Source organism: Maylandia zebra, linkage group LG13 (assembly GCF_041146795.1).
Source record: "Maylandia zebra isolate NMK-2024a linkage group LG13, Mzebra_GT3a, whole genome shotgun sequence".
NCBI classification, from domain to species: Eukaryota; Metazoa; Chordata; class Actinopteri; order Cichliformes; family Cichlidae; genus Maylandia; species Maylandia zebra.
Window position 1 is genome coordinate 22,539,150 of NC_135179.1, and position 11,031 is coordinate 22,550,180.

The 11,031-nt window shown below is 39.2% G+C and overlaps 1 protein-coding gene across 1 annotated transcript in view; it reads left to right on the top strand.

Annotated features, from left to right (window-relative positions):
• The window catches only part of micu1 (mitochondrial calcium uptake 1), a 39,976-nt gene that overhangs the window by 10,968 nt on the left and 17,977 nt on the right, over positions 1-11,031 (top strand). The window contains exon 5 of the mRNA XM_004556076.4: positions 6,178-6,221. Coding sequence (XP_004556133.1) covers positions 6,178-6,221 — 44 coding nt within the window. The remainder of the gene's footprint in view (positions 1-6,177; positions 6,222-11,031) is intronic.

Consider the following 11,031-nt stretch of genomic DNA (forward strand, 5'->3'; position numbering starts at 1 on the left):
AACGTAAAACAAGCAAAATATAAGAATGGCTACATCTGAAAGTAATAAATATATGTACAATATATAAGAGTATATGCATTACTGGATGTGTATACTAAATATGTTTTTCTACGTGTGTGTGTGTGGGTGTGGGTATGTATACATATTTTACAAATTAAATAGAGTAAAGAATAAAATAAAATACCGTATTTCCCGGACTACAAAGCGCACCTGAATATTAGCCGCACAAGCTAAAATCAGGGGAAAATCCTGTTTTGTACATACATTAGCCGCACCTGACTAAAAGCCGCAGGTGTTTCAATGTTGACTTATCATATGTAAGAGAATATGCACAAAGGGAATTGTCAGGAAAGAGACGGCTGTTTGGAGACACACCCCTTTTATTAATATTTTGAAAAACAAGTTATGGGTACATATTTGCACATGTAGTACATAACAGTAACCTACAGCACACCAGAAAAATAGATTCGGACTACCTTTTAGGCTCAGGTGCAGTGACACGGCTTTAACAAGAAGAAAAGTCAGTCATTCACCATCTTTCTCTTCTTCCTGCGCTCTAAAACCACCAAAGTCCTCTTCTCCAATGTCGGAAACGAACAGGCTCAGGATGGCTTCGTCATCCACTCTCCGCTTCTCTCCTTCGTTGTCACTTTCAAAACCAAAGAAATCCTCGTTGTCAGTGTCGGAGTCGAACACCCTCAGAAGGGCCGTGGCGGTGTCCTCCTCTCCATCATGCAGCAGTCCAGCCCTTCAAAATCCGTTGGTGATCATGGATGTTTTCGCACTTTTCCACGCTGTCAGAATCCACCGGTGGAGTTGGGCATAACTTGCTTTTCGCAAGTTTATCGCCGCTCGTCATCCACGCCTCCCGCTGAATGCGTAACGCTACTTTGAAGTTTGTTTTTCGCGCTACTTCGTACGGCACTACGTTGCCTGGCGGACGGACATGTGACTAACATACCACTCTTGAACCCCGATCCTTCCGCCAGGCAACGTAGTGCCGTACAACAGCGGAACAAACAAAACAAATCGTCTTACGATATCACAAAAATCATGGAAAATCCATAGAAAAGCCGCACCTGACTAAAAGCCGCAGGGTTCAAAGCTTGTGCAAAAAGTAGCGGCTTATAGCCCGACAATTACGGTATATAAAATATACAGAGGTTGGTAGTTGGACATGTGCAAAACAGTGGCATTAATGTACAGTATGGAGTGCATAATGTTGAAGTTCCAGTAGTGAAGGTGAGGTGTCTATGAAGTGTTCAGCAGTCTGATGGCCTGGTGGAAAAAGCTGTCTCTCAGTCTGCTGGTACGGGACCGGATGCTGCAGAACCTCCTTCCTGATGGAAGTAGTCTGAACAGTTTATGGCTGGGGTGACTGGAGTCCTTGATGATCCTCCCCGCTTTCCTCAGGCACCGCTTCCTGTAGATGTCTTGGAGGGAGGGAAGCTCACCTCCAATTATCCGTTCAGAACACCGCACTACTCTCTGGAGAGCTTTGCGGTTGTAAGCGGTGCTGTTGCCGTTCCAGGTGGTGATGCATCCAGTGAGGATGCTCTCAATGCATCAATGCATATTATAGTCAAGTGTATCAACTTTAGATGTTTAGTTAACTAAAAAATTGATTAAAATTATAAGAATTTAGATTCCTAAATTATGACTAAAACTTAAAATAGTTTTGGTTAAAGGATTACGACTAAAGCCAAATGCTAATGCTAGCAAAGCTTGCTATCATTAGCTGATGAATTAACCACATTTAGATGACAGGGTAGTGTGTTAACTTTGGCTCAAAAACACCAATGTGGCTAAAGCCAAAATGGAAATGTCAATGCCTCAGAGCAGATACTTGCTAGTATCAGATACTAGTAAGATAAAAGCTTTTCCAAAACAAGTTAATTCCACATATTTACTCACATGGCAACATCTGTAGCTTCAGTAATAACAGGAAGTTATCAAGAGCACAGAGAAAGGATCATTTAGGAGCTAAGAGCACATGACATGGTATAGTTCACTCCAGACAGATGAGTTGTTGGTTGTAAGCTAGAGGTTAATAATTTTCCCATTTTTTTGCTCATATGTTTATGGATGCATTCCCTTGATATCTGCATACATACATACATACATGCATCTCTAATGATCAAAGTAGCTACTAAAATATATATGCCTGGTGGGCAAAACTCTAACCATATGTATTATATTTCACTTGATGTTCTGCCAAATCTGGCCTGTGTAGATCATATCATGTTCGTGATGGCTTGTCCCATCAGCGTTTTGGGTATTTCAGGAGAAACATTAGCATGACAGTGATGTAAATGGCAAAATTTGCTTGCTTTAACAGATTGATGGAGCTGGAAATGTTACGTGTCCCATGTGTGAAAAGGGCAATACTTTCACCCACTGACATACCCTCCTCTTTCATATGATTGTACTCCCTCTTTAGCTTCTTTGGTCTGTCACAGTGGATATAAGTAAATGTCAAGTCTGATTCCTCTCCTGCAGTAGAAGTGTAGCCCCAAATACAACCTGGAGATCTGAGATATATAGTTACACAACTTCTATGCAGGTTGTTTATGGTCATTAATAAACAGGGTAAGATGTTTCCATTAAGAAATGCTGAGATCATGTCACTTAAATGGCAGCGCCTTACCCAACACATCCCCCCTCCCCTGTGCTCCGTTCAGGGACACTCAACACACATGGCTCTGGACTTGTGAAAGTTCGTGCTATAAGGATACTAGTACGAGAAGGGAGGGGGTGGGTAGTCCCGTCATGCTGTGTTTAGAAGTCACGACACAGCAGTTGGTGTATCAATTAACAAGTTCAAACAAGAGCAGATCTCAGGCGTCGAATATGGAGCCAGTGAGAGATATTTGATCTACAGCCATGGGAGAGTTGTGAAGTTAGGAAGCTTAACTTGGCATAGATTTGTTTTATCACCTCCCTCGTCTCTATCTGTCATTACTATTCAACTCCAAAATTCAGTTAGATTCACAGTCGTATTCTTGGTTTATTGTTAAAGAACGTTTCATTCACAGTAAAGGACTCAAGCGTGCTTAACACTCAATAAGGATTAGTCTGGATGTCTCACATTTGTGTTGATTCTCAGCTATTCCATCTGTTAATAATGTTTAAGACTTGGCTTAGCTTGGTCCCCAAACCTTTTATTCTTAGATTCACCTTTTGCTCATGTGTCAATTTTTTTTTAAAGCTATTCATTTATTTAAGGTTACTGTCTTTTGCTAAACTGGCATTAAAATAATGATAAACTGTGCTCTGATGGACAAGCAGATAACAAAGCCAAAAGAAAGGATTTTGTTCATAAGTTTCCCCCCCTGCAGAAATTTTTCTGGGACCCTTTTGGACCTAAGTCTAGTACAACTTAAAAACTTGTTACTATTTCTTAACTTCCAGGGTTCGTACTTTCTGGAAGGTCAAGAACTTTAGGGGTTAAAGGTGAGGCTGAGATTTTCGCAGCAATTTGCTTTAGTTAGTCTGTCATCTTATGACAAAACAGTTTGCTTGTTTTAAATTGAGGAATTCAAGTGTTTTACTTTTGCTCACCGCTTTTCCAGAACTGACCCCATTAGACAAGCAACCAACAGCAGCATGGTTTCACCCTCTTTTCTGTTACGTCTATATGATCCGTCCAAGTTTGCCACATTTTCACTACACGATGTTCATGAGCAGAGGGATTTATGATACTGATACAATACTAGAACACTACAAGCATGTGTATGCTTGTAGTGTTCTAATATTGTATCAGTGCATACATGCAGTGCAAAGGTGGATAGGAAACTGTCATTTTATTCAAGCTAGATTATTTACAATATATTGTTATTACACAACGAGCTTCAAATTTCCTCCACCATTAAAACTGCTGAATTCTAATAGCAGTGATGCATGTAAGTTGTAGATGATGTGCAACAGCTGTCTGCTCTTTCTGAGTAATACTCAATATAGATTAAAACCCTCTGATGCATGAATTATGAAAGCCTTGGTCAAGATTTTTTTCTTAAGTGCTTTTATTCTTCTCAGGACATGAAAAAAAATGTTCAACTCTTTTTTCCCCAAAAATATGTTTTTTTTATAAAGTTATAAACTTGTCCACTCCAGTGGACTACATGCGCCTGAGCACTTAGCATGAAATACTGTGAATTTACTATAAAAATTAATTACCTTGTGTTCTATTGTAAATATACAAACACTTGTTTGCTTGTATCCTTTGAAAAACATCTCAGCAATTTTTTTGGAACTTTCAACTCATAAGGCCCCAATGTTTAGACGTAAATAACAAAACCAATCAACAGTCCTAGCTGTGAATCCTACACCTGAATATGGCAAACTATCTCCAACAAGAGAAACATTTTTGAGTCTACACAGTTCTATAACGATGCAGGACAGTATTACCAAGCCCTTAGTAGCATGCTGGAAGAAAACACAAACTGACATCTTAGTCTCTGCATCTCCAAACACTTCTGTGTTCATCACACCTAGGCTGTCCGTAGTTCCTATGTCTCTGTTCTGCTCTGGCAGCCACTCTCATCATCACTGGACTTATCACTGCACTCATCATCACTGCACTCATCAATGAAATCATCATCACTGGAGCTGGATGGAATTTCCTGGACTATTCTGTACGCTGCCTTATTCTTTGCTGCATTTGAAGTCTACAAAATATGATAAAATAATTATTATAGTAACTCAAACTACAGCTGATCTGCACAGAAATATACATTTTAAATGAGTAGCTTATAAATGTAACAATTATATGCTTACTTATAACCAAAACAGTCCCAAAAAACAGTGAGACAATTTATGACTTATGTTAAAAAAATATAGTGAGTAATGCATGATGTCCACTACAGTGGACACATGGTTAATCGTAGTTTTCTACATATTAGACACAACAATTTCTTATTCCAAACAGATAATATCCTTCCCTAGATGTTACTGCATATCATCATATTTTTTTTACCTGTTGGGATCTTTTAGCATAGAAGGATTGACAGGATATGCCAGCAGTGGTCGGCAGGGGTGACAGTTTGTCTGCCATCTTTGATTCAGAGGAAATTTACTTGCAGTTGCACTAACTGAACACTGAATTGACCTCAATGGAGCATGGCAGCAGAGAGCACTCTAGAGGCTAATATGCAGTTCCACCATAGAAACCAATGCATTAAAGAGATATGTACGTTTTAGTAGCTGTCCACTCCAGTGACCACTATGCATCAGAGGGTTAAAAAGAATGAGTTTTTAAATATCAAGCTTATCAATGTCTATACATCCTCACAGCCCACATTATTTTATATTATATTCTTCTCCATGGGAACCAACTACTGAAAAAAAGTAGCTTTTTCATACTCCAGTGAACTAATTTGTGGTTTCCTGTAATTTAGATGAAACAGACTTTTAAGTCTTTTTATTGTGTTAGAGTTAGATTTAATGAGGTCAGTCTGAACTTACTCTCTGTGTGATCCAAAGAAGCTTGAGTGTGACTTTTGGAATTTAAAAGGACTGCAGGTTCTGCATGAATTATCATATAATGGATGAAAATTGCCGCCTCACACCAAAGTTAGTTAGATTTAGCTTTATTAAAAGGTGCGGCTCTCTTTTATGCAAAACGAAGAACTTATTTTTCAGGGATAATTAATAGTTTAGTAAAAATCACATTTTCTGTCCTCCTTTCAGGGAGAAGCAACAGAACCATAATAATAAGCATCGAGACTGATTTTCACCTGATCCAAATTGTGTGTGTGTGTAACCGAAGTGATTGTTTGTTGTGTTGGCATGAAATAACACTGATTTCTAATTAAACCAAATGCCTGAAAGTACTCGTGTCAAGATAATCTGTGTGTAAATACAATTCCTGCATGGTGTGGATCTTGGTTTGTGTTGCTCATCTGGATCTATAAAATGAATCCTTGTTTGAGAACTGAGTCGTAACTGATGATCAGGCCAGCAAACGCTGAATGCTGATCATTGTTTGGCAAAATGCAAATGGGTTTGTTAATGACTATTATTATTCTCCAGCACATGTCTTTTGTTACCAGAGGTTCAACAGTGACACCAAGTAAATGTAATTGCTCTGGTTCATGCTCTTAATAAGTCTGTCTTCGTTTGTTAGAATTTTTCTGCCCAAATCTATAATCTCCTTGTATCTCTCTCTTTTTTTCATAGATCTAGGCCTCGACCAGTTCATCGTGAAGCGGTATGATGGCAAGGTAAGGAACAGGTGTCTAGGTCTTGGTCTATTTGGTCATCATGCAGGTCACCAGGAGTTTAATTGTGTCATAGCTTAATTTTTAATTCTTAAATTCAGCTTAGAGTAGCTGTTGTGGGATTTTTGTGAGTGTAATGTAAACCAAGAGAAGAAGGTTTATATCTTTCCTATTGCAAAGCTTGTTACATCTTACTAGTCCAACAGAGGGGTTTATTACCCAGATTTAAGAATCAGTTCATCAAATAAAAAACAAATAAAAAAAAAAGAAAAAGAATTTTTTCAGTCACACAAATTGTTGATTGTTTTAGTTTTTAGCTTTAAAAGACTGAAAACATTGAAAACTTAATCAGCAGCCTAGTTACTCTGAATAATCCACAAATCTAAAAAAGATGTGTGTTTTTTTCTTGAGCAGAAATAGACCAAAGTGAAGTCGACATTTAGAAAAATGCCTTTTTTTAAAATGTATTTAAAAATATTTAGAATTGTATCTTCATGCAGAAAAGATGAAGCAAATGAAGTCTGCACTTGATAATTAGCCTTTTAATCATCAGATTATAGTAAGGTTTTTATCTGTTCATGACTTAAAAAAATATGCAAACAGAGAGAGGGAATTATGAGTGAGGTTTTATAAGGTTTGGTCTTACTGAAATTAAGTGAGTATAAAAGTCAGTATTATCCCCTCTGAAAGAAAAATAACTAGAGCCAAATCACAGGTTAACTCGTAAAATATTAGCAACTTTGTGTGAAAACTGTGAATTAAATCTTGCATAGAGACAGAACTACATTTGTTCATTTTTCTGGATGAATTGGTAATGCTGGAGAGCTTTGCATGAAAGGAATCTATAACTCTGTTGAACAAACATTAAATACTTATCGCAGGAAGTTGGATTGCAGCATTTCAAAAGTGGCAAAGAGAAAGCAAAGAAATAGAAAACATCATTACATCCAGCAAACAATCCAGAAATTAGTAGCAAATATCTAATGCTGCTGTCTGAATAACATGTTTAACTTGTATTTTTTTGTATTTTCCTTGTTTCTGTTGTTAAGCTGTTGTGTGTAAGTCAGTTTTGTCAAAACAAAATATTAGATTAGAATAACAGTCAAAAAATGTTTTTGCCTCCCCCATCTTAAATATTGAAGAGGAACAGTATCTTATATACTTCTTTGCTCGTGTCTTTGCTTTTGGTCCTGCGTTTGCTGTCTGCTTCCAACCCGAATGTGTTGTTTTCTGACTATTGTTTGAGCTCTAAAATTCAGAAAAAGGATTAAAGGCCAGAAAAGCCATTTAGTGTGAAGGTGCCTTTAACAAAGCACTTAAGAGTAACTATAATAGGGACATGCACAAAGAAGGCCCGCCCACTGTATAATGACCTCTTCAAAGACAATGGCAGCATGCAAGCATTATAGGCTGGCCCCTTATGGACACTGATTGACTTCAGGGAGCTAGTGCCAGTGCTCTAAATGCTGACATTTCCATGAATATAAATCACCAAGATCATATTGCATAAGTACATTTATTGATATTGATTAGTGACCATTACTGCCCTTCCATAGATTTCGGACAGCACCTCTCAACACCCAACAGCTAAGCGTTCATTTAATATTAGCTAATCATCAGTGTGGCGATTGTAGCTTCTAACCTCATTACAAAATTCATCAGGCCTCAGGTTGCTACGAGTCTCTGCCTGATCTCCATATTGAAGTCAGATGAACAGGTAGCGAGGGATTGCAGTCTACTTTTTTGTCATAGGTTTCTTCCTGTACTCCTTTCTCTGCTCCTGCTCTTTTGCTTTACCTTACCTTATGTTTTGTGAGACCTAGAGTACTTTTACTCACCCATATTTTAAAAATCTGTTAAAAGTATGGGATATATAGTAATCAAAGGGGCTTATGAAATTGTGTGGCAGACCAAATTTAAAGTGGAGCACTCGTCCTGTCTGGCCCTTGTCTGTTTATGTAAATGATCCGATGCTTCAGTCCTCATGTTTCTTGCATTTGCCAGGCATGTTTAGCTTTGGATTTTCCCTGGCAATTTTACTGCCATGGCTAGAGTGGCCCGAGAGATTCCCATCTTCTTAACTCCTCATTTGCCCAGAGAGACACACCTTCTTCTCACCTCTAGCAATTTAGAGGAGTAAACTATTACTTTTTCCATTTTACTATTTAGGTTAACACAAACCTGAAAAGTACAATGAGTAAGACCTACATGAAATGCCCAGAGAAGTGTAATGGTACAATATCTGTTTAAATCATGAAGTGAATGGAAATATAGTTAAGTACGAAGGGAGCATTTCAGCTAAACCAAAGCTAAAGCCCACACCATGTGTGAGAATGCCATGAAAGGTCTCCTAAAGGCCTCTGTATCTCACTTCCCATGGTTTTATTTAAAAATAGCTAAGCCAACTGCAATGTTTGGGCATAGTTAAGTGGGAATATGTGTAGGTGTACGTCCTTCTGTCCACCATCTCCCGCTGACACTAAATTTGTTCCAGGTTCAGTCTTTATGTAAGACAAACTTGTATGGTTATTTACCAGTTGTGGTTCATATTGACTCAACCTGCTCATTGTGTTGTTTTCCATCCATGTGTGCAGTATCGCGATTGTTTTAAAAATCTTTAACTGCTTGTCTTTGCTCGACAAATCGTTTAAGCGCACCTCTCCTTCTGCTGTTATTTCCCTGCCTCGCTCTGGTTATTCTTTCTGTCCTCATCATGTTGGTATGCTTTTCAGCTGCAGTAATCCAATGTTGATGTGACCTGACCTTGTTAACTGTTGATTATTCTCTCATGCTCTTATCAACCATTCTCTCTCATTCATGTAACAAATAACACCCCTCCCCCCATGTTCTCTCTTCTCTTCCTCTTGAATAACCATCATTGTCAACTCCCCGTCTCCCAACATCCCCTCTTTTTTTCTCTGCCTCATTTTCCCAATCATTACATCTGCTGATCCCCACTCTCCACCAACCAACTCCCCTTCCCCCTTCACCTCCTCTTCATCTCCTCTGTCTCGCTCCCTCCTTCTCATTCTGCCCCTCCCTCTCTGCAGGACTTCTGGCAGGTATGGGGTGTGTGCCGAGCAGCATGTGTGCACCTGAATGAATATATGCACTCTGTAGCCACTTGCTACTCCCTCTATCTCCTTTATACTCTTTCCTCCTCTCCCTCTGATTTCTCTACTTTCTTTTGACTACTGGCTCTTTCTCTGCAGTAATATGGAGGGCATAGGTGTTCACCATTGTTAGTTCAGGGGAACGGCTATTCAGACACTTTTATTCTCCAGTGTTTACCACGACTTACATGCACTTTGACTAGGACAGCAGCCAAAGTGTGCTTTTTAATATTTACATCTTAACTAGATTGCCAATAACAATTCCTAAAATTCCATACTGGTTTTTCCCTCATAGCTTCAAGCTGCTGCAGGTGGGATGGAAGTAGAATAAAGCAGTACTGTAGTACTTTAGTGCTTTATTTTTTTATAGTAAGCAGAATATGGCCATGCAAAGTACTTGTTACTGATTGGCTGGTAACCGCTTTAAAGACAGTGCAGCTGGACAGTAACCTGCACAAGTAGCTGCTTTAGTAATCAGGAAATTGGTCTGTTTAATTGTTAACCACCTTTAAACAGACTCCAAAAAGCTTGGTAATATAAATGCTTATCTACCTTATGCACTTTGAGATTTATCTTGGCAAATAACTTACTTGGTTGTTATAGCTTTCTCCACCCCTGCCATGTCTCTTTATTTGATCCGCTGCAGTAAGATACCTAATACTTGTAGTATTGTTTAAATGTCAAAGAGATTTGGTCTTTAAGCAGGTTGAATGCTTCTGTCAGTCAGCACTGCATGAAGATAAGCTAGTCATAGCAAAGGGCAAGTTACAGCCTGTTCACCATATCATGACTGGTGGTGCAATAATGTGAAGTAGGCACACACGCCCCATTGTCTGTGATCCTGTATCAAATATGCAAACTCCAACTCCATATTGTTATTGGATGTTGTGTTGGAGACCTTCCCAGTGCCCTTTGTAAAGCTTTGTTAGAGGCAGCTATATACCATGCCTTCCCTGCTGAATTATTGAAAGTGCAGGCTATAGTTTGCCTTGACAGCGATTATTAAAGACTGCAGCAATCCTATATCATTTATATATACTAATCGGACCCCAAAGTAAAGTCCACCTACTTTCATACATAAATAGTTGTTTTAAGTTTTGCAAAGGTAGAATAAAAAGGCTCGCTGAAATGATTTCTTTGTTAAGAGTACTGGTCAGTAAGACATGCTAATGGTGCTGTTCCCCTGCACTCTCACTGTCTTGCTTTACACGCACACCTCTCTCTTCTCATCTTTCATTTCTTCTAATAACAGCTGTAGCTTTCCAAATGCTTTGGCACTTGAGCTGTTTCCCAGCATGCACTGCTCTGATGCCTGTGTCTCACAGAGAAAGTAGCTGGTGGCGGCGCCCCCTCTCTGTGCATGATGTCATCACAGGGTGGTTTGGGCCCAGAAAAAAGCCATAAAGGCTCTGTTAGCTGATGTCAAGGCTGAATTGGTGTGCTTGATAGTCTGCACAAATCCATCCTCTGGACTGTCCGGGTGTCAGTGCTGCATGATCTCTGTAGAGCATGGTTTAGAGTTACTGGAGGCAGGACTTGGTTTGTACATTTAAATGTATGCAAACTGTTCCTACATGTTCTGGCTCACTGTGTTTGTAAAGCAACGCTGTCTTCCGGATGACCTCCACCGACGGAGAGTCGAAACCTGTCACTCAGAGGGAGTGCTGCTCCAATGGAAAACACGCCACTTGTCACACCAA